General features: G+C 45.3%; 1 protein-coding gene across 1 annotated transcript in view; it reads left to right on the forward strand.

Moving 5' to 3' along the window:
• Nucleotides 1-24,417, forward strand: part of il1rapl2 (interleukin 1 receptor accessory protein-like 2) — a 502,399-nt gene that overhangs the window by 455,087 nt on the left and 22,895 nt on the right. Inside the window, exons 9-10 of the mRNA XM_078212065.1 lie at nt 6,612-6,755; nt 20,434-20,604. Coding sequence (XP_078068191.1) covers nt 6,612-6,755; nt 20,434-20,604 — 315 coding nt within the window. The remainder of the gene's footprint in view (nt 1-6,611; nt 6,756-20,433; nt 20,605-24,417) is intronic.

Raw genomic sequence — 24,417 nt, forward strand, 5'->3', positions numbered from 1 at the left:
CTCCTTATAACTCAAACCATCAAGTCCCAGGAGCATCCTAGTAAATCTTTTCTGCACTCTTTCTAGTTTAATAATATCCTTTCTATAATAGGGTGACCAGAACTGTACACAGTATTCCAAGTGTGGCCTAACCAATGTCTTGTACAATATTACCGGCAGCTATGCTATGGCTTCAAGCACATTGCTCAAAAGTATGTTGGCACCACTGCAGAAAGAATGGCACAACTAATGTTGATGCACATAGGAAGGTCTGTAATAAACAACAAACTAAAATGTGCAATAATCGTTGGTATACAATGCAGATCAACTTGCTTTTCAATTGTGCTCACTCAAGATACGACAATAGACAAGTGCTTGCCACTTTTGTTATTGACACTGTTTTTATCTAAATGATTGACACATTTATAGGGTTATATTCACAGCAAATTTTTTAACAATTATGAATGGGTGTTTTTTGAGCAGTTTTACACATTCCATTATTATTATCGGACACGGTAAGAAGTCTCACAACACCAGGTTAAAGTCAAACAGATTTATTTGGAATCACGAGCTTTCGGAGCGCTGCTTCTTCATCACCTGATCATGATGAAGCTCGTAATTCCAAATAAACCTGTTGAACCTCAACCTGGTGTTGTGAGGTGAGACTTCTTACTGTGCCCACCTCAGTCCAACACCAGCATCTCCACATCATGATTATTATAAGGTGCATTGGTTCTGTACATAATATATCCTGGGTCAAAGGGCATGGAAATGCCAAGAGCTGGCACGGAGGATATAACAGACCATTAAGAGATGAGTGGGCAGCAGGAGTTGGCATGCACTTCCATGGAGGGGGCATAGAGGACATGGACTTTGTGTTTCAAAAGGTTCATGAATCCAGATGGTAGTTTTTCATTCCATGAGGAGCCATGAGCCTTGTATCTTGAATCATGGAGGAACTAACCAGTCACCATAAAAATTGTGGATGACTAGGAGATGCCTAACCCAACAATGGAGACAGCCAGGTCAGGAGCGCAGGGTGTGGGCTCTACACCTGGACTCCTTCTCCACTGCCACTGAAAATCAGAAGTACACAAATGAGGGCAGAAAACCCAGAGTTTGGTCCCGTCTACTATTTGTAATTGGCTCCAAATTCCTTACGACTCCACAAAGGGGGCCATTTAGCCCATCCTGTCAGCACTGGCCCTCTAAATGAGCAAGTTAACTTTTTGGTCTCTAATTGGCTTGACTAATTTCCTTGGTCTTTATAGGAACATAGAAAAACTACAGCACAAACAGGCCCTTCGGCCGACAAGTTGTGCCGAACACATCCCTACCTTCGAGACCTACCTATAACCCTCCATCCTATTAAGCTCCATGTACTCATCCAGGAGTCTCTTAAAAGACCCTATTGAGTTCACCTCCACCACCACTGACGGCAGCCGATTCCACTCGCCCACCACTCTCTGTGTGAAAAACTTACCCCGAACATCTCCCCTGTACCTACCCCCCAGCACCCTAAACCTGTGTCCTCTCGTAGCAGACATTTCCACCCTGGGAAAAAGCCTCTGAGAGTCCACCCGATCTATGCCTCTCAACAGCTTATACACCTCTATTAGGTCTCCTCTCATCCTACGTCTCTCCAAGGAGAAAAGACTGAGCTCCCTCAGCCTATCCTCATAAGGCATGCCAACCAATCCAGGCAACATCCTTGTAAATCTCCTCTGCACCCTTTCAAACTTTTCCACATCCTTCCTATAGTGAGGCGACCAGAACTGAGCACAGTACTCCAAGTGGGGTCTGACGAGGGTCTTATATAGCTGCATCATTATCCCCGGACTCCTAAACTCAATCCCTCGATTGATAAAGGCCAGCCCACCATACGCCTTCTTAACCACCTCCTCCACCTGCGGGACCGATTTTAGAGTCCCATGGACCCGGACCCCAAGGTCCTTCTGATCCTCTACTGTACTAAGAGTCTTTCCCTTTATATTGTACTCCTTCATCCCATTTGACCTACCAAAATGGACCACGACGCATTTATCTGGGTTGATGTCCATCTGCCACTTGTCCGCCCAATCTTGCATCCTATCTATGTCCCTCTGTAACTTCTGACATCCCTCCAGACTATCCACAACTCCACCAACCTTCGTGTCATCGGCAAAATTACCAACCCATCCCTCCGCTTCCTCATCCAGGTCATTTATGAAAATGACAAACAGCAAGGGTCCCAGAACAGATCCCTGGGGCACACCACTGGTGACCGACCTCCATTTAGAAAAAGACCCATCTATACCCACTCTCTGCCTCCTTTGGGCAAGCCAGTTCTGGATCCACCGGGCAGCAGCCCCTTGGATCCCATGCCCTCTCACTTTTTCTAGAAGCCTTGCATGGGGGACCTTATCGAACGCCTTGCTAAAATCCATATCAACCACATCTACCGCCTTCCCTTCGTCAATGTGTTTAGTCACATTTTCGAAGAACTCCACCAGGCTCGTAAGGCACGATCTGCCCTTGACAAAGCCATGCTGAGTATTCTTGAGCATACTAAACCTCTCTAAATGCTCATATATCCTGTCCCTCAGGATCTTCTCCATCAGTTTACCAACCACTGAGGTTAGACTCACCGGTCGGTAATTACCTGGGCTATCCCTATTCCCCTTCTTGAAAATAGGAACCACATCCGCAATCCTCCAATCCTCCGGCACCTCTCCCGTCTCCATCGACGACGCAAAGATCATCGCCAGAGGCTCTGCAATCTCTTCCCTCGCCTCCCACAGTAACCTGGGGTACATCCCATCCGGTCCCGGCGACTCATCTATCTTGATGCCATTCAAAGATTCCAGCACAACCTCTTTGTTAAAGTCCACATACTCAAATATGCATTTATAAAATATCCCTGGGTTTTCCACAATTTTGCTTGCCAATATCTTCTCCAACCCTGTCTTTGCTTTCCGAATTTCTTTTTGAATTTCACCCCGTGCACTCTTCAGAGTTTTGGCAGTATTGTACCTTGCTGCCCATAGCTGCTGACTTCTCCCAGATCCTGCCAGACTAACTATGTCTGAGTATTCCAGGATACCTTTAAAATTATTCCCCTCTCCAAGCTCAATTCCACAGCAGGCTGGAGCTGATGATTAGCTTTCCTTGAGAGTCTATGGTAGAGGATCAGAAGGACCTTGGGGTCCGGGTCCATAGGACTCTAAAATCGGCCCCGCAGGTGGAGGAGATGGTTAAGAAGGCGTATGGTGGGCTGGCCTTTATCAATCGAGGGATTGAGTTTAGGAGTCCGGGGATAATGATGCAGCTATATAAGACCCTCGTCAGACCCCACTTGGAGAACTGTGCTCAGTTCTGCTCGCCTCATTACAGGAAGGATGTGGAAAAGATTGAAAGGGTGCAGAGGAGATTTACAAGGATGTTGCCTGGATTGAGTGGCATGCCTTATGAAGATAGGTTGCGGGAGCTCGGTCTTTTCTCCTTGGAGAGACGTAGGATGAGAGGAGACCTAATAGAGGTATATAAGATGTTGAGAGGCATAGATCGGGTGGACTCTCAGAGGCTTTTTCCCACGGTGGAAATGGCTGCTACGAGAGGACACAGGTTTAGGGTGCTGGGGGGTAGGTACAGGGGAAATGTTGGGGGGATGTTTTTCACACAGAGGGTGGTGGGCGAGTGGAATCGGCTGCCGTCAGTGGTGGTGGAGGCAAACTCAATAGGGTCTTTTAAGAGACTCCTGGATGAGTACATGGGACTTAATAGGATGGAGGGTTATAGGTAGGCCTAAAAGGTAGGGATATGGGTGGCACGGTAGCGCAGTGGTTAGCACTGCTGCTTCACAGCTCCAGGGACCTGGGTTCGATTCCCGGCTTGGGTCACTGTCTGTGTGGAGTTTGCACATTCTCCTCGTGTCTGCGTGGGTTTCCTCCGGGTGCTCCGGTTTCCTCCCACTGTCCAAAGATGTGCGGGTTAGGTTGATTGGCCATGCTAAAATTGCCCTTAGTGTCCTGGGGTGCGTAGGTTAAAGGGATTAGTGGGTAAAATATATGGGGGTAGGGCCTGGATGGGATTGTGGTCGGTGCAGACTCGATGGGCCTAATGGCCTCTTTCTGTGCTGTAGGGTTTCTGTGATTTCTGTGAACTCACAGTCTATCCACTGTTAGCACACAAGCTGCTGCCATTGTCTCCAAGTGTAAATATCCTGCATCTTCTTCCCAGTAAAACAATCTGAGTCCCCTCTGACAATCGAACCACTCAAGCCTGCTGTCAGGCAGGAAGGTCTCATGACTGCCTTTATTTTGTCTTAAATTGAAGAAACATTCCGAAAATGTACTAATCTTATAAACCTGAGAATTGAAACATTATCACCAACATTTTTTGATACATAATCTGTTAGAATATATTCATTTCTTTGATAGCAAAACCAATACAAGGGTTCCTGTCACACTTTCCCTCTTATTTGGTTACACTTTCTGTATTATAAACCATTACATATTTCAGAATTGCTGACTGTATGATTGAGCTTTTTGCTTTTGGCCAAACAAGAAATCCCATTAAGTAACTTTTCTTAAATCACAAATCCATTTCAGATTGTTAAAATACACATGGTGCATATATTGGCAAAAGTCTGAGAACAACATTTTTTTACTCTGTTATTAGGTTAGGGGTGGCAGGGTGGCACAGCGGTTAGCACTGCTGCCTCACAGCGCCAGGGAACTGGGTTCGATTCCCAGCTTGGGTCACTGTCTGTGTGGAGTCTGCACATCCTCCCCGTGTCTCCGTGGGTTTCCTCCAGGTGCTCCAATTCCCTCCCACAGTCCAAAAGATGTGCTGTTTAGGTGCACTGGCCAAGCTAAATTTTCCTTCAATGTACCCGAACAGATGTCGGAGTGTGGCGACTAGAGGATTTTCATAGTAACTTCATTGCAGTGTTAATGTGAGCCTACTTGTGACACTAATAAATAAACTTTTAAGATTGACAAAACGTAATGTTGACAAAATTCACGGTGAGATTTGGCATAACTTTGTTCTGATTTCTTATCCGGTATTTGTTGGGATTATTTTTAAGGCACAAGTTTATAGAATTCAAGAATGACACATTGTAGAAGGAGGCTTTTGGGCCCATTGTTCCTGTGCAAGCTCTTCCCCCCCCATTGCCCTGCAATTATTATCCCCCATTCAGTTATTTATTGAATTCGGGTTCAGCAAGTTGATCCCAGGTATGAAGGGATTTTCTTCTGAGGAGAGGTTAAGTAGGTTGGGTCTGTACTCCAGAACAATGGGAGGCAAAATTATTGAGACATTTAGGAATCTCAGGTGACTTGACAGGGTAGATGCTGAGAGATTGTTTTCCCTTGTGTGTGAGTCTCGGACCAGAGGGCATTATTTCAGAATAAGGGGTCACCCATTTAAGACAAGATGAGGAGGAATTTCTTCTCAGAAGGTAGATAATCTGTGGAATTATTTACATCAGAAGGCTGTAGAGGCTGAGTCATTAAATATGTTCAAAAAGTAAGGGAATCAGAAGTTATGGGATTAAATGGAGTTGAGGATTATTATACCAGATTAGTCAGGTTCTCATTGACTGGTGGAGCACACTCGATGGGCTGAATGGCCTACTTCTGCTGCTATGTCTTATGGTCTAATTCCCTTTTGAAGGTTATAATTGAACCTGCTGCCTCCGCTGAGAACTTGCCGTGTGGAAAAAAAACCCATTTCCCTTTTGATTCCTTCGACATTTATTGTAAATTACCACCCTTCTGCCATTGGAGGTCACTTTCTCTATATATGCAGGAGTGGTTCATATGGATCGGTTAATTTCTCTTTAGCTTACCATAGGGGGGGGGGGGCGGGTGGGGGCGACGGCCTAGTGATATTATCGCTAGACTATTCATCCAGAAACTCAGCTAAAGTTCTGGGTAGCGGAGTTCGGATCCCACAATGGCAGATGATGGAATTTGAATTCAATAAATACAAGTGTTTGGAATTAAGAATCTACTGGGGTTCACTAATGTCCTTGAGGGAAGGAAGTCTGCCGTCCTTACCTGGCCTACATGTGACTCCAGAGCCACAGCAATGTGGTTGACTCCCAAGCCGCTGAAATTTTTTAAAAATTCATTCATTCCTGGGACATGGGTGTCGCTGGCTGGCCAACATTTATTGCCAATCCCTAGTTGCCCGGGGACAGTTGAGAGTCAACCACATTGCTGCAGCTCTGGAGTCACATGTAGGCCAGACCAGGTAAGGACGGCAGACTTCCTTCCCTAAAGGACATTAGTGAACCAGATGGGTTTTTCTGGCAATCGACAATGGTCTCATGGTCATCAGTAGATTCTTAATTCCAGATATTTTTTATTGAATTCAAATTCCACCACCTGTTACGGCGGGATTTGAATCTGGTCTCCAGAACATTGACTGAGTTTCTGGATTAATAGTTTAGCGATAATACCACTAGGCCATCGTCAAGGCCCTAGCCTTGGCCCTAGCGACCCACTCAGTTTCAAGGGCAACTACGGATGAGCATTAAGTGCTGGCCCAGCCGCCCATGTCTATTGAATAAAAAAAGCAGAACACTGTCTATACTTTGCTGCGATTGACCACTTTGTCATTCTGTTACCCTCCATTTGTTCTAGACTTGATGTACCGAGTGGAACTTGCAGGGGGCCTGGGAGCCATTCTCCTCCTGATCACCTTCCTTGTAACTATATACAAATGCTACAATATTGAAATGATGTTGTTTTACCGGAGCCACTTTGGGAGTGATGAAACAGAAAATGGTAAGTGGGCGCACATTTTAATGATGCCTCGCTCCTGCTATGACATATCAGGACTCTTGTGCTTGGATCCGATGTAGTTTTACAGGAGCATGTTTTATTACCTGTTTACGGCAGCGATTTTATTTTATTTTTTTTTGCAAGCTCAGATCCTCACACGGCATTCATAAAACCATTTTTCATCAGTTAAGTACAAGCGAGATAAAATGTTCTGTGAACCAAAGGAGACGGTTTCTTGACAGGTTTCTGTATAACGGATAATACTTTAATTTAACAAAAATGTCTAACCATACGTCGTTGTCATATTTTTCATCACACCAAGTACACCCGCAAGCGTTTTTGTGCTGTGTTACACTTTGCTGCATGACAACTTTACCAGAAAGTCATTTATGAGGACAAGATAAGTTTTTGAGGTTTTCTGGCATCATTTTAGTTTATGGTTCTGTTTACCAAGCACTTAATCTCTCCAGCTAGAGGTCGATTTACAGTTGGTGGGACCCTGCGCTCACCTTCATTTATGCTCCCCACCACCAACCTCACCCCCCACCCCAACCACCCTTGCTAATGCCCCACAGAACGCAAAGGTACCAGTCACAAAAATACGCAATTTCATCAATGCTTCTTCAATCGTGAAAACACGCCTGGTTGAATCATTGCCAAGCCGAAATCCAAGCTTACCTCTCGTTAGAATGATGGAAAACATGGTCAACATTGCGACGTGGGTCTTGAGATGAGCCAAAACATGGAACATGAGCAGCAAGATGGAGAAATCAGCTGATGGCATGACTGCAGCCCAGGCCTGTACAGCTCGTGAAAACATTGCCTGGCAAACTCTTCATTTGTGAGCCAGTGCAGGAGCAAATACTCCAATCAACAAGTTGCATACGCTACCATTCACTATCTCTCTGAGTCTCATTCAGTTAAAAAAATAAAAGCTAACTTCCTTACTTCCTCTCAAGTCAGTATTTGTAAGCAACAAGTTTTATCTTCTGGCGGGTTACTGGCTTTAATAGACAATGGTCACTTTCAGTGTCCACCCAACGCTCGAGGCAGGGATGGATTTACATTGAAACACATCGTGCCCAGGCAAAGGGCCCTGATCAATGGTGGGAGCTTGCCTCCTGGGCTTGTAGAATCTCACTAGCTGTTCTGTCTGGAGACAATACACATTTCTTTAACCTGTGTTTAATGTTCCCTCCACCCACATTGTCTGTACCTTTAAGACCTGGGTGGCTGTAGGATTCGCATTCTAATCAGTATTCTGCAACTTGATTTTGTCTGTTTGCACTGTTTGAGAGCACATTTCCACTCTATCTGACGAAGGAGCAGTGCTCCGAAAGCTTATGGTATTTGCTACCAAATAAACCTGTTGGACTTTAACCTGGTGTTGTGAGACTTCTTACCGTGTGAGCCCCCACTGCCAGACCCGGTAAGCGTCAGCGTGATGTGGCATCCAATTGAAGGCTGATTACTGCCTGCATTTGCTGCTGATAGACTCACTAGTTTGAACCTATCAGCAGCAAATAGAAAGCAAAATCATACTCTGAATGGATGAGTTTCAAAGAGTGGGAGGGTGATTAACGGTTGACAGCAGCCGTGTGCAAGACTACGAGGTGAGGGAGAGGTGCGGCCGCCATTCGCGATGCGGAAAGCTGAGGTTTGCATCAGTAGCAGAGTGGACCCTTCCAATTGGATGCCACATCGAGCTGATGCTTACCGGGTCTGGCAGTGGGGGCCCCCACTGTTGGTCAGGGCCCTTTGCTTAGACACGGTGTGTTTCACTGTAAATGCATCCCTGCCCCTCGTGTGGGGTGGATACTGAACGTGTCCATCATCTATTAAAGCCAATAACCCAACCAAAAGACAAAACTTGTTGCTCATTAATATAGATGCTTTCTGACATATTGTTGCGTGTTAAGGAATGAAAATGAAAATTATTGGGAGTAATCTGCTTTCATGTCTGAGTGTTATAAAATCCAGGTTTAAAAAAAGGCCCCGTCTGGGGCGGCATGGGGAAACAGTGGTTAGCACTGTTGCCTCACAGCGCCAGGGGCCGGGGTTCAATTCCCGGCTTGGGTCACTATCTGCGTGGAATTTGCATGTTCTTCCCCTGTCTGCATGGATTTCTTCCAGGTGCTTTGGTTTACTCCCACAGTCCAAAGATGCGCGGGTTAGGTGGATTGGCCATGCTAAATTGCCCCTTAGTGTCAGGGGGACTAGCTAGGGTAAATACATGGGATTATGGAGCTAGTAGCTGGGTAGGAATGTGGTCGTCGCAGACCTAATGAGCTGAATGGCCTCCTTCTGCACTGTAGGGATTTTATAGTAACTTTTTTGGTTGTCATTTTTAGTGTTATACGGATAGTTATGCTCGTTACAAATTGTTATGCTAGTTGATAGGGAAGTTGCTTTGAACTGAAATGCGTAGGACATCTAAACATTATTACATGGCGGATAGTGTCCCAATGCACTCAAATGTATTTATTTACAACGAGCCAAGGAACTCTTGTGCGTCTCTGATTTTGAAAGCTGGGATGATTTTGTTCCTTTGCTTATTTGTTCCACAGGATTCAAGTCTGAGTGGCAATAACATCTGCAGTGACACTTCAATACTTTTAGATTAGGCTAGCAGATTTCCCATGACATAGCTCATGGTGAGTCGTAGTTGCACGTTGAAGTGGAACATCTGAAGGATAAAAGAGAATGAGTGTGAGGACTATAGAAGCAGCACACTGTACCCAAGACTATGAATTCCTGTGACAGTATGTTTAATGCATGACCCTTTGTTTAATTTGGATGTTGTAAATTGTGCACAAGAGTGCTATTTGCTAAGTGCTCAGCTCAAATTCCTTTAAACACGCACAACTCAAGTCTCATCAGGCTGAACCTGATGTTCTCTATCTTGAGTGCAGAAGGGAGTTCTTCATCAGGTTCAGTAAAACAATAGCAGTATCAAAATGCATGGCAGGCAGGCTAGCAGCCAATATATATTCGGTGGGGGAGGGGGGGTGATGGCCTAGTGGTATTATCACTAGACTATTAATGCAGAAACTCAGCTAATGTTCTGGGGGATCCAGGTTCGAATCCCACCACAGCAGGTGGTGGCATTTGAATTCAATAAAAAATATCTGGAATTAAGAATCTACTGATGACCATGAAACCATTGTCGATTGTCATAAAAACTCATCTGGTTCACTACTGTCCTTTATGGAAGGAAATCTGTCGTCCTTACGTGGGTCTGGCTTACACGTGACTCCAGACCCAAAGCAACATGGTTGACTCTCAACTGTCCTCAGAAACGGTGGCACGGTGGAGCAGTGGTTAGCACTGCTGCCTCACAGTGCCAGGGACCTGGGTTCGATTCCCAGCTTGGGTCACTGTCTGTGCGGAGTTTGCACATTCTCCCCATGTTTGCGTGGGTTTCCTCCGAGTGCTCCGGTTTCCTCCCATAGTCCAAAAGATGTGCTGGTTAGTGCATTGGCCATGCTAAATTCTCCCTCAGTGTACCCAAATAGGCGCCGGAGTGTGGCAACTAAGGGATTTTGACTCCTAATGACTCCTAATATTAGATTTCAGAAAATGTGTGCCACCGAAATGTATACAGCAACATCATGCTGAGCAGAGCATATAAAAACTCCATTCATCGTGGACCCAAATGTATGGATTTCATTTTTGATGAGACTTTGTAGAAATGGAATTGTTATTTTTAATTTCCTCCGAGTGCTCCGGTTTCCTCCCATAGTCCAAAAGATGTGCTGGTTAGTGCATTGGCCATGCTAAATTCTCCCTCAGTGTACCCGAACAGGCGCCGGAGTGTGGCGACTAGGGGATTTTAACAGTAACTTCATTGCAGTGTTGATGTAAGCCTATCTGTGACAAATAAATAAAACTTTAACTTTCACATTAAACGGCCGAGCACGCCACTCAGTTCAAGGGCAAATAGGGATGGGCAATAAATGCTGGGGCAGCCAGCGACACCCATGTCCTACAAATGAATAAATAAAAAGTAAACTAGAGGCTTTGCAGAGGAAGCTCAAGTTGTTTTAAGAGTTCTCAGGATGCCCGCTATCGAGACAGGCAGAAAGGTCATGAATCATGGATGTCCGAAATTAACGAATTCTGGAAATGAGAAAGACAAACTTTTCATCACCCTTTTGACGGTATAGCTGGCCAGGGCTAACACATCTAAAATCAAACGAATACTTGCATCGTATATCGTAATATCTTCAGCTCCCAGTAGGCAAGCTTTGAGAGGCACACATCTGGTCACAATGCACCTGCCTTTACCTGCCAGGGAATGTGAGTAACATACTGAGCCAAGATCCTGCTCCTGTTTATTGGCAGGCTGTGCTGCGGATTACCGAGTCAAACTCCACCAAGGCAGCCAAAGAATGACTATCCTCCTCCAGAATCCCAACAATTTCCCAGGCACTGCAGCTGGAATTGGCTCCGTGGCCTCACTGTGGAATGTGTTGTTCTATCTTTGATTGGGTAACATGTCCATACCTAGCTGTCAGACATTCATGAACAGATGACTAGAATAATTGTTACTGAAGCTAGAAACCTTTCACGTTATTTCTTTGCCACTGTGAAGAGCGCTTCTGACAAATATATTCCATGTTTGGCATGGAATTTTTCTAGTATTATTGTTTTTTTCCATTGCGTAACATGGAAAATTTCATCTTTATCCAATTTTCCCAGAATCAATTTACAAGACACATGGTTGATACCCTCAGAAGATCATGGGCTCAAGCCCCACTATACATAACACATAACCTAGGTTTTTGATTGTTACGTATTTAAGGTGGTCGCATCTCTGCTGGTATAATGTCACTTGATCCGTAGTGACATAAGCGGAGAGATTCGTGGGCTCATGGGACTCTTCCATCTGGGACCTGGAACAACCAACATCTCCTTAATAAACCTGCATTGAACTTTAACCCACATCTGTGGTATCTCATCACTTGTGTCTTTGTGACAATATCCAATCAATACATTGCAAAGGAGGACAGGAGTTGGAGAAATATTTTTTTTCAACTAGACCGGACACGAAAAGAAATCCAGCCCTTCAGATAGAAAAGTCAATGGAAAGCAAGGTAAAGAAACCCTCAGTGCACTACAAAAAGGTGTGATACAAGTGTGCTGCTGTACTTGAAATATTAACTCTGCTTCTCTCTCCACAGATACAGCCAGACACAGAATCATAGAGTATTATGGCATGGTGGCACAGTGGCACGCTGGCACAGTGGTTAGCCCTGCTGCCTCACAGCGTCAGGGACCTGGGTTCAATTCTGGCCTTGAGTGATCGTCTGTGTGGAGTTCGCACATTCTCCCCGGGTCTGCGTGGGTTTCCTCCGGGTGCTCCTGTTTCTTCCCACAGTCTAAAGATGTGCAGGTTAGGTTGATTGGCCATGCTAAATTGACCCTAGTGTCAGAGGGATTAGCAGGGTAAATATGTGAGGTTACGGGAATAGGACTTGGGTGGGATTGTGGTCAGTGCAGATTCGATGGGCCGAATGGCCTCCTTCTGCACTATAGGGATTCTATGATTCTATGAAAAAGAGGCCCTTCAGCCCATCATGTCGCACCAGCCATCAAGCCCCTTTAGATTAGAATCCCATTTTCCAGCACTTGATCTGTACCCTTGTATGATGTGGAGTTGCCGGCGTTGGACTGAGATAGGCACAATAAGTAATCTTACAACACCAGGTTAAAGTCCAACAGGTTGATTTGGTAGCACGAGCTTTTGGAGCGCTGCTCCTTCATCAAGTGAGTGCAGGATTTGTTTCACAAACAGGGCATATATAGGCACAAACTCAATTACAAGATAATGGTTGGAATGCGAGTCTTAACAGTCAATCAACTCTTTACAAGTGCAGACAATGCAAGTGGAGAGAGGGTTAAGCACAGGTTAAAGAGATGTGAATTGTCTCCAGCCAGGACAGTTAGTGAGATTTTGCAAACCCAGGCAAGTCGTGGGGGTTACAGATAGTGTGACATGAACCCAAGATCCCAGTTGAGGCCGTCCTCATGTGTGTGGAACTTGGCTCTCAGTTTCTGCTCGGTGATTCTGCATTGTCGTGTGTCGTGAAGGCCACCTTGGAGAATGCTGACCCGAAAATCAGAGGCTGAATGCCGTTGACTACTGAAGTGTTCCCCGACAGGAAGAGAACAGTCTTGCCTGGTGATTTTCAAGCAGTGTCCATTCATCCGTTGTCGTAGCGTCTGCATGGTCTCCCCAACGTACCATACCTCGGGACATCCTTTCCTGCAGCGTATCAGGTAGATAACGTTGGCCGAGTTGCAAGCCTTCAGGAGAACACGACACCACACAACTCTGCCACAGTAACCTCTGCAGCACGTGCCAGATCATCGACACGGATGCCATCATCTCATGTGAGAACACCATCCACCAGGTACACGGTGCATACTCTTGCGACTCGGCCAACGTTGTCTACCTGATACGCTGCACGAAAGGATGTACCAGGGCATGGTACATTGGCGAGATCATGCAGATGCTACGACAACGGATGAATGGACACCACTCAACAGTCACCAGGCAGGAGTGTTCCCTTCCTGTCAGGGAACACTTCAGCAGTCAAGGGCATTCAGCCTCCAATTTTCGGGTAAGCATTCTCCAAGGTGGCCTCCACGACACATGACAACACAGAATCGCTGAGCAGAAACTGATAGCCAAGTTCCGCACACATGAGGACGGCCTCAACCGGGATCTTGGGTTCATGTCACATGATCTGCAACCCCCACGACTTGCCTGGGCTTGCAAAATCTCACTAACTGTCCTGGCTCGAGACAATACACATCTCTTTAACCTGTGCTTAACCCTCTCTCCACTCGCATTGTCTGCGCCTGTAAAGACTTGATTACCTGTTAAGACTCGCATTCCAACCATTATCTTGTAATTGAGTTTGTGTCTATATATGCCCTGTTTGTGAAACAAATCCTCTACTCACCTGATGAAGGAGCAGCGCTCCAAAAGCTCGTGCTACCAGATAAACCTGTTGGACTTAAACCTGGTGTTGTGAGACTACTTACTGTGCCCTTGTATGTTGCAGTATTTCAAGTGCTCATCTAAATCCTTCTTAAATGTTATGAAGGTTCCCACCCTTTCAGGCAGCGAATTCCAGATTCCCACCACTACCTGATACCCTGGGTGAAACCATTTTTCCTCAAATCCCCTTTACACGCTCTGCCACTTACTTTAAATCTATACCCCTAATTATTGACCCCTCTACTAAGGTGAAGGTTCCTTCAAATCTACTCTACCTACGTTCCTCATAATTCTGTACACTTCATTCAGTTCCCCCTCTCAGCCTTCTCTACTTTAAGGAAAGGAACCCCAGCCGAACCAGCCTCTCTTCATAGCTGAAACATTTCAGTCCAGGTAGCATCCTGGTGAATCTCCTTTGCATCCTCTCTAATGCAACCACACCCTGGACCAGCTGTGATTTTCCAGTTTTTTGATTTGAAATGAACTGATTAGTTATCATATTGCTGTTAGTGAGGCTTGCTGAGTGAAAATGTGCTGCCACATTTCTGACGTTACAGCAGTGGCTGCAAGCACTTTGCAACTCCCAGGCAAATAGAAAGTGCTGCATATGCCCCAGTCACTCATCACCCATGTACTCATTGCTTGAATTTTAAATTCTGATTGTTGCGTTAGAATCACTCTGTGGTCTGACCCCTCCCTACTTTTGTAACCTCCAGCCCTTTGAGATCTCTGAGCTTTACCAGTTCAGGCCTCTTCCATGACTTCTTTGCCTTTCCCAGGCATTCAACTCTCTGCTTCTTTAAGATGCTCCTTAAAATCACTTCTTTTGTCAGCAGTTAAAGCTTTGATCTTTATTCCAAGAACAATGCACTGATGGATGGCACGGTGGTTAGCACTGCTGCCTCATAGCGCCAGGCACTGGGTTCCAGACTGTCGGTGTGGAGTTTGCACATTCTCCCCGTGTCTGCGTGGGTTTCCTCCCACGGACCAAAGATGTGCAGGTTGGGTGGATTGGCCATGATAAATTACCCCTTAATGTCCAAAGATGTGTAGGTTAGATGGATTAGCCAAGGGAAATGTGTGGGATTATGGGGATAGGGCAGGGGAGAGGGCCTGGGTAAGACTCCAGTTTGCTCCCACAGCCCAAGGACGTGCGGGTTAGATGGATTGGCCATGCTAAATTGACCCTTAGTGGCAAGGGGGCTAGCTAGGGTAAATGTATGGGATTATGGGGATAGGGCCTTGGTGGAATTATGGTCGGTGCAGACTCGATGGGCCAAATGGCCTCCTTCTGCACTGTAGGATACTATGATTTTATGAAGACACTCTGTCAGAGAGTTGGTGCAGACTCAATGGACCAAATGGTCTCTTTTGCACTGTGGGGATTCTATGATTAGATTTCTTACAGTGCAGGAGGCCATTCAGCCCATTGGGTCAGCACTGACTCTCTGACAGGACACCCGCCCTGACAGGCCCAGGCCCTATCCCCGTAACCCCACTTATTTACCCCATTAATCCCCCTAACTTGCACATTCTTGGACACTGAGGGGAAATTTAGCATGGCCAATCAACCTAACTGGCATATCTTTGGACTGTGGAAGGAAACCGGAGCACCCGGATGAAACCCACGCAGACACAGGGAGAACATGCAAGCTCCACACAGACAGTCACCCGAGGCTGGAATTGAACCCGGGTCCCTGGCGCTGTGAGGCAGCAGTGCTAAGTACTGTGCCACCGTGCCACTCAAAAGGATACTACAGTCAACTCCTAAAATACTTTATAGAAGCATGCTTGAATAAAGCAATGAATTCTTAGACCTGAAGCAAAAGAGTTGCTGAAGCATAAATTCTTAATACAATATAGTAAGTGACACCCATTAAAGAGAAGAATATCATGAATGTGGAAACTATGGGGAATCATCACCATCTCCGCCCTAAGGTTATAAAAGTGATGAAGAAACAATCAAAAGGCAAAACATTGTAACCAAAAATAGCCTTCAGAAAGCTGACAAGCTGAGGTACATCGTTGGGTTTAAACTCTGTTCTCCCTTGGTGTACATAGCGAGAACTGCGACTTCAGGGTCTTGAGCCCCGCTACCAACCTCGCAGACAGCGAACGTGGTCTCCAGATACCACCTAGTGTCGGACCATCGGAGCTTTGAAAAAGAAGCAGATACTGCGTGCTAACACTGTTGTTTTTTTAATCGTGAAAGAAGCTGGAAAAATGTTGAGGAGCAAGGCTACGGGCTGTAAGGATGGTAAAGGCAAAAGATGACTGAACACTACAGGGGGCAGAGTGGCTGTTACACAGCTCTGATCATGGAGTGACTCAGAAAGACAAGTGGACAAGATAAAAGAATGTAGGAATTAAGTCTGGATGGATATTCTATATCTTTGACTGATTAGAGCTCATAGAGGCTTTGTAGAAGGTAGTCTCAGAAAGGAAAATTAATGAGGTGGAGTCCATAGTAAGTGAAAATTGGGCAAAAGAGATTATTGTGAGAGCGCAAATTATTGTTTCACATTCAATTTGACTTTTCTGTTATCCAAATCGGAATATCACCACCATTTGATACTCAATAGCACTGGCACTATTGTTGAATCATATTTCTTTCTTCCCAATTGTTTCCCATTGGTGTTACTCCGAGACTCTGGGAGTCATTTTTGAGCCCATGCTCTCCATCCATCTCAAAATCCAGAGAGACTCGGAAAGTGCAATTCGCATCAGCTCCGACTGTGGGGGGGAGGGAGACGTGCTGACTCTGATCAGAAGTGGGGATGGGGGAGCCCATGAGATCTCCATGTTGGACTGTGGGGGGGGGGGAGGGGAAGTTTATTCTTGTTATGATTAGGGCGCCTTTAAAGATGGCGCCCCAATCTCAGCGCAGCCAGGTTTTTGCTTGCGTGTTGAGGCCACTCCCCCTTACATGGTGCCAAAGTACTGTAAGATCTGGAGAGAAATCCGGCGTGTTTCTCTGGAGAGAAGCACGCCGGTTTACTCGCCGGAAACAACACTCTGCCAATTTTTGGTAAGATTCCCAAGTGTTTTGGAATTGTCTTTAAAACAGAGATGAGGAGGAATTTCTTCAGCCAGAGAGCGGTGAATCTGTGGAACTCATTGCCGCAGAAGGCTGTGGAGGCCACGTCATTGAGTGTCTTTAAGACATCGATAGATATGTTCTTGATTAATAAGGGGATCGGGGTTATGGGGAAAAGGCAGGAAAATGGAGATGAGAAAAATATCAGCCATGATTGAATGGCGGAGCAGACTCGATGGGCCGAGTGGCCTAATTCTGTTCCTATGTCTTATGGTCTTATGGAATAAGTGTGTAGATAATATCACGAGACAGATTTCCACCTGTCCCCAGTGTGACTCATGCCTTGATGCTTTGACAGCAGATTCTTTTCAGGGCACCATTACTGGATTGAAAGTCAGAAGAATCACAGACAGTAATTTATTCATTTACTTCAGAAGATCTCATCTCTCATCGAGAAAACTGTCAAGAAATCTCGTTCCTGAAGAAAGCTATTCTGTACTTTGCAGGTGGTAACTAAAGGCCTGGGTGATAGCTCTGCAGTCTGAACCTCATCTAGCTGAAGATAGTGCGTCTGATGGGCTTTATTTCACTTAGTTAATTGAATATTATTTGAAACAAAGACAACATTTTTTGTAGAAGTGAGTAGAGGAATAGAAAGCTCAGGCTACCCTGGAGGCAGAGGTTACCAATCACAACTGATGGATGATGCTTTATTTTTATTGTTGGTTTTACTCGTAATGGGAATACCAATGGAGGGTTTATGTTTCTGAGTTTTGTTTCTCCTTTCATCCCTGTGCTTGCTGATCTACATTAACTCCGAGTCAAGCAACATCTTAGATTTAAGCTTCTCATCCATATTTTCAAATCCCTCTATGGCCTCGCTCCTCCCTATCTCGATAACTATAACCTCCTCCAGCCCAATGTCCCTGGTGGCACGGTGCCTCACAGCGCCAGGGAACTGGGTTCGATTCCCGACTTGGGTCATTGTCCGTGTGGAATCTGCACATTCTCCCCATGTCTGCGTGGGTTTCCTAAGGGTGCTCCAGTTTCCTCCTATAGTCTGGTTAGGTGCGTTGGCCATGCTAAATTCTCCCTCAGTGTACCCGAACAGGCACCAGAGTGTGGCGACTAAGGGATTTTCACAGTAACCTCATTGCCATGTTAATGTAAGCCTAGTTGTGACACTAATAAATAAATTTAAAATTTGAACTTATCTCTCTGTGCTTCTCTAACTCTGGCCTCTTGAGCAACACTAATTTTAATTGTTCCATCATTGGCATTCAGCTAATGATTGGTCCCGTGCTCTGGAATATCCTCCCTACACCCTTCCACCTCTCAGAATCAAGCTGCCCACGTTCTCTAAAACGCTCCTAAATTCCTACTTCTCCGACTTTTGGTCATCCAACCTCATGTGATCTTGATCAATTGGGCTAGTGGGCTGACGAATGGCAGATAGAGTTCAATTTAGATAATGCGAGGTGATGCATTTTTGTAGCTGGAACCAGAGCAGGACTTACGCAGTTAATGGTAGGGCGTTGGGGAGAGTTATAAAACAAAGAGATCCAGGGGTACAGGTTCATAGCTCCTTGAAAGTGGAGTCACAGGTGGACAGTGTGATGAAGAAGGCATTTGACATGCTTGGTTTCATTGGTCAGAACATTGAATACAGGAGTTGGGACGTCTTGCTGAAGTTGTACAAGACATTGGTAAGGCCACACTTGGAATACTGTGTACAGTCCTGGTCACCCTTTTGGAGAAAGGATATTAGAACTAGAAAGGTTTAAAAAAAAGGGACAGCATGGCCAAGTTGGGCAGAAGGGCCTGTTTCTGTGCTGTAAACCTCTATCACTCTATGACATGGCCCAGTGTCACATTTTGTTCTGTAATGCTACTGTGAAGCTCCTTGGGATGGTTTATTGTTGATGAGTAATGGGTTAATGGTTATGTTAATGATGATGTTAGCGTGACATCAGGATCAAACGGCCAAACTGCTCCAAAAACACAAGATTCAGAGCAGCCTGTGTCTGAGGAGCCATGTGCTTACCCTGAGGCCCAGAAGAATGCCGTTGACAAGATTAAAGAGCTGTTTGTCTCTTCAGATGTGCTGGCACATTTTGACCCCAAACTGCCAACAGTAGTGGCAGCTGATGCATCAGCAATGGGGCTTGGTGAAGTTCTGCTACAAACCCAAGAGGACGGCAGGAAGAAATCACGATACAATTCTTGACTGAGACTGCAAAACATTATGTAACAATCGAAAAGGAAGCACTGGCGGCGACCTGGGCCTGTGAAAAAGTTTCAGATCACTTAATGGACTTGCAGTTCAGGGTTGAACCAGACCATAAAGCTCTGGTCCCTCTCCAAAACTCTGAGAAAATAGCTAATATGCCACCAAAGTTACGGGGGACAGTTCTCCCAGCCCCACTGCGCTGTTCTAACAGGGTCTCTGGGTAATATATTTGAGAAATAGGACTGAACTACAGAGCAGGGGAATATGACTCAAATAGATAGCATCTCTGTGGACCTGGAACCAACACAGACTCATAGGATCCATGGTCCCCTTAAAATCTCTCTGCTTTGATCATTAGTGAAGCAAATTATTTCTCTAATGCTGAACCTCAAATAATTAGATTTTTAAAATTCATTCATGGGACGTGGGCATCATTGGTTGGCCAGCATTTATTGCCCATCCCTAGTTGTCCTTGGAGGGCAGTTGAGAGTCAATTCCATTGCTGTGGCTCTGGAGTCACATGTAGGCCAGACCGGGTAAGGATGGCAGATTTCCTTCCCTAAAGGGACATTAGTGAACCAGATAGGTTTTTCCAACAATCGACAGTGGTTTCACGGAGATCAGTAGATTCTTAATTCCAGATTTTTTAAATTGAATTCAAATTCCACCATCTGCCGTTGTGGGATTCGAACCCGGGTCCCCAGAACATTAGCTGGGTTTCTGGATTAATAGTCTAGCGATAATACCACAAGGTTGTCGGCTCCTGGTGTACTTGTCACAGTCTGACCCTATGCGAGTAAAGGTCTGCTCCAGTCTCTGATTGATTTAAGCATAGTTTCATTTACTTGCTGTGTAGAAGCCATGGAGTAGCTGAAAATGCACTAACCCGAGCAATCTAAAAGAAATTCATGCTGAATCAAGTCCAAACAAAGCCATGCACTGTATTGACCTGATGCAGTCAAGTGACCAATTTGGATAAAGTTGACATCCAACATGGGCTGTTGTTCATCCGTAATAATGACGCCCATTTTATTCAACATCGGTCACATGTTTCAATCTATCACAGTTAAATTATTTCCGTTATGTCTTCCACATTTAATTTTGAAAGACTGCATAGGTGGATCATAAGCTTATTTTCACTTGAAAATGTCTGCGTGGGTTTCCTCCGGGTGCTCCGATTTCCTCCCATGGTCCAAAGATGTGGTTGACTGGCCGTGCTAAATTGACCCTAGTTTCTGGGAGATTAGCAGAGTAAATACGTGGGGTTACGGGGATAGCGCCTGAGCGGGATCGTTGTTGGCGCAGGCTCGTTGGGCCAAATGTCTTCCTTCTGCACTGTAGGGATTCTATGCTTCCATGATCGACTGTCATTTTAATGACATTTTTTTTCTTTTAATCTCTCCAGATAATAAAGAATATGATGCATATTTGTCATATACCAAAATCGACCCTGACTCACTCACCCAGGAAAATAGGGAGGAGGAACAATTTGCTTTGGAAATATTACCAGATGTCCTGGAGAAGCACTATGGGTACAAACTGTTTATTCCTGATAGGGATCTAATGCCAAGTGGAAGTAAGTAAACATTACTTATTGATATCTTTGTGCGTTCATGTTACAGTATGGGAAACTCTGCAGGCTACTGCACCCAATCGGAATTTAAAAAGAAATGTTCTTTCCCAAGATGTCGGCATCACTGGCTTGGCTAATATTTATTGCCCACCTTTGATTGCCCTTGAGAATCCGCCTTCTTGAGCCCCACAGTCTGCATGCTGGACTTTAACCTGGTGTTGTTAAAACTCTTACTGTGTTTACCCCAGTCCAATGCCGGCATCTCCACATCATGGCTGTAGATGCAGCTATTAGGGAGGGAGTTTCTGGATTTTAACTCAACAGCGAGTGAAGGGACGACGATATAGCTCCAAGTCAGGATGGTGTGTGGCTTGGAGGGGCACATGCAAGGCGATGCTGTTCCCATCCATCTGATCCCCCTGTTCTTAATACAATGGTACAATCCTTCTGTCCCCTTGCCACCATTGACTAAATGGAATATTCCAGCAAGATGCAGCTGGGGAAACACAAACTGGTACATAATGCAAGGTTGCTATTCTTGTTAACAGTACTAATTAATGTGAATAAATGGTCTTTTATCCAGAGTGGGACTACAGCTGCCTGAAATATTTTTGTTACATCTTCAGGTTAAAATCCAGTATTTCAGGAAAATGGATGAGAATTTGCTTCATGCCAAGTTTCTCGGTGATTAGGGCCTCTCGTGGATGCAGGATTAAGGATGGGGGTTGGTCGGGGGGAGGAATGTGCAAAAGTGTACATGTTGGTCTGTATTTTAGAAATCTTAAACAAAAAAAACTGTTTATTTTAATCACCGCCCTTACTTTTATAGGGGAATTAATCTCTGATCAATACTTATCCCTCAATCAGCATTACACAAACGGATTATCTGGTTGTTCATAGAATCCCTACAGTGCAGAAAGAGGCCATTCGGCCCATCGATCCATCACCGACAACAATCCCACCCAGGCCTTATCCCCGTAACGCCACATATTTACCCTGCTCATCCCTCTGACATTAAGTAGCAATTTTAGCCAATCACCTAACCTGCACAGCTTTGGAGTATGGGAAGAAACTGGAGCATCTGGAGGAAACCCACGCAGACACGGGGAGAATGTGCAGACTCCGCACAGACAGTGACCCAAGCTGGGAATCGAACCCGGGTCCCTGGCACTCTGAGGCAGCAGTGCTAACCACTGCGCCGCCCATTATCGTTATCACATTGCTGCTAGTGAGAACTTGCTCAGCACAAATTGGCTGCCACGTTTTAAAGAAACTTCATTGGCTATAAAGTGCTTTGAGATGTCTGGTGGTCTTGAAAACTGGGAGATAAATACAATCATTACGTTTTCCTTTGTGGCTCCATGAATATCAATCTGATTACACAGCAGGTGTGAGTAATAGACCTGCCTAAAATTAAGAAAGATAAGGATATACTTTCCATGGAGGGAGTGCAGCGGTGGTTCACCAGACTGATTCCTGGGATGGCCGAATTGTCATATGAGGAGAGATTGGGTTGACTAGGCCTGTATTCATTGCAGTGTAGAAGAATGAGAGGGGTTCTCATTGAAATGTTTAACATTTTGGCAGGGTTGGGCAGACTAGATGCAGGGATGTTGTTTCCTCTGGTCGGGGGTGTTCCAAAACAAGGGGTCTCAGGATACAGGGAGGCCATTTAGGACTGAGGTAAGGAGAAACATCTTCACTCAGAACCTGTGGAATTCTCTACCACAGAGACCAAGTCATTGAATTTATTTAAGAAGGAAATAGAGAGATTTCTAGACCCTAAAGTGTCAAGGGGTGTTGGCAAAGAATGGAGTATGGCAATGAGATGGAGGATCAGCCATGATCATATTGAATGGCGGAGCAGGCTCGAGGGGCTGAATGGCCTGCTCCTTTTATCTATATTTCCATGGATAGAAATGGACTCCAGTAGTTGAGGAGCGACATACAAAAAATTATGGATACAAAGAACAAAGAACAAAGAACAATACAGCACAGGAACAGGCCCTTCGGCCCTCCAAGCCCGCGCCGCTCCCCGGTCCAGGATTGAATCCTGAATCCAGGATCCCCGCCCAATTTTCCAGCCTATCTACATCCTAATATCCTATCCACCGAGCTGTCCCTCACAGCTACGATGCTTTGTTCATCACAACCTATTAACTCACCCCCACCCCCCCATTCCAGACCATGTGATCTCCAGGGAGAGGCGAAAACCCAGAGTGAAAACCCCAGGGCCAATATGGGGAAAAGAAAATCTGGGAAATGCCTCTCCAACCCCCTGTGGCGATCGAAACGAGTCCAGGAGATCACACTGGCCCTGATCAGAAAATGCTTCCCAACCCTATTCATTTCCACTTCTGCTTTACGAACACCATTTGAATTCCCTGCCCCCGAGACAGGTTCCCAACTATCCGCAGTCTCGCTCTGTACTGGCACCAGCAAGATGATCATAGAATGAAGCCTTGAAACGAGAAACAAAGAACAATTAACCCGCGCCGCTCCCTGGTCCAAACTAGACCACTCTTTTGTATCCCTCCATTCCCACTCCGTTCATATAGCTGTCTAGATAAGTCTTAAACGTTCCCAGTGTGTCCGCCTCCACCACCTTGCCCGGCAACAAATTCCAGGCCCCCACAGATGTCCTTCTGATATCTGTGTTAAACCTCCCCCCCTTCACCTTGAACCTATGACCCCTCGTGAACGTCACCACCGACCCGGGGAAAAGCTTCCCACCGTTCACCCTATCTATGCCTTTCATAATTTTATATGAGATTGAGTGATAAATGACTTAGAACAGACTGCGAGAGAATCATTTTTACGTAATGAATGCTGTAGAGTTTATTTCCAGTGTTGGTGACAGAAAACTAGGCCAACATCAAGATCAAGGTTGATGAAAGTAATGTGAATGAAGGGATAGGAAGAAATAGGCTGGGAAATTTGATTAGTTTAGTGGCTGTGTGGAAGATAAACACCAAGGTGGACTGTTCGGGCTGAATGGCCGGTTTCTGTGTTCTTCTATGTATTTCCATGAATGAAAGTAGGTGTGACACAAAGAGAAAATGATCCATCAGTATCTGTGACTGACATTTAACCAGGCACATTGGTTGACTTTCTTACCTGCAGATTGACCCAACTGTAAGTTAATTCACTATCACATAAAAGCACCATCACATCTCCTACTGCTATAGTCAGTTAACATACTTTCTCCTCAATTGTCAGAGTATTCACTTCAAACTTCTTGTGGACAAGATTCTGCTGCATTTAACAAGACAGTTTTGACTTTCATACATTGCAAAGTCCTCCTTTTCTTCCACTTTGAGCTATTGAAGTGGCAGATGCACTACCTGAGGAGACTGATAATTTACCACACAACTGTGTTATGTGTGTGACTGCATCAATGTCCTATTTCTATCTGCTGATTGTGGCTTTTTGATTCTTTGATGGGATGAGGGGATCTCTGGCAAGGCCAGCACTTCTTGTCCATCCCTAATTGCCCTTGAACTGAGTGGCTTGCAAAGCCATTTCAGGGAGGTGTTAAGAGTCAACCACATTGCTGTGGGACTGGAGTCAAATCTTGGCCAGACTGTGTAAGGATGGGTTTTTAACCACACTCAATGGTATTTGCCTTGGTCACCATTACCGAGACCATTACTGAGAATGAAGGAAAATCCCAAGTTGTTTTCCAAGTACATTAAGGACAAAAGGATAATTAGAGAAAGAATAGTGCCCATTAAGGATCACAGTAGTAACTTGTGTGTGGAGCCGGAGGACATAGGAAGGGTTCTAAATGAATACTTTGCATTGGTGTTCACTAGT

The sequence above is a fragment of the Mustelus asterias genome, chromosome 4 (assembly GCF_964213995.1).
Source record: "Mustelus asterias chromosome 4, sMusAst1.hap1.1, whole genome shotgun sequence".
Taxonomy (NCBI): Eukaryota; Metazoa; Chordata; class Chondrichthyes; order Carcharhiniformes; family Triakidae; genus Mustelus; species Mustelus asterias.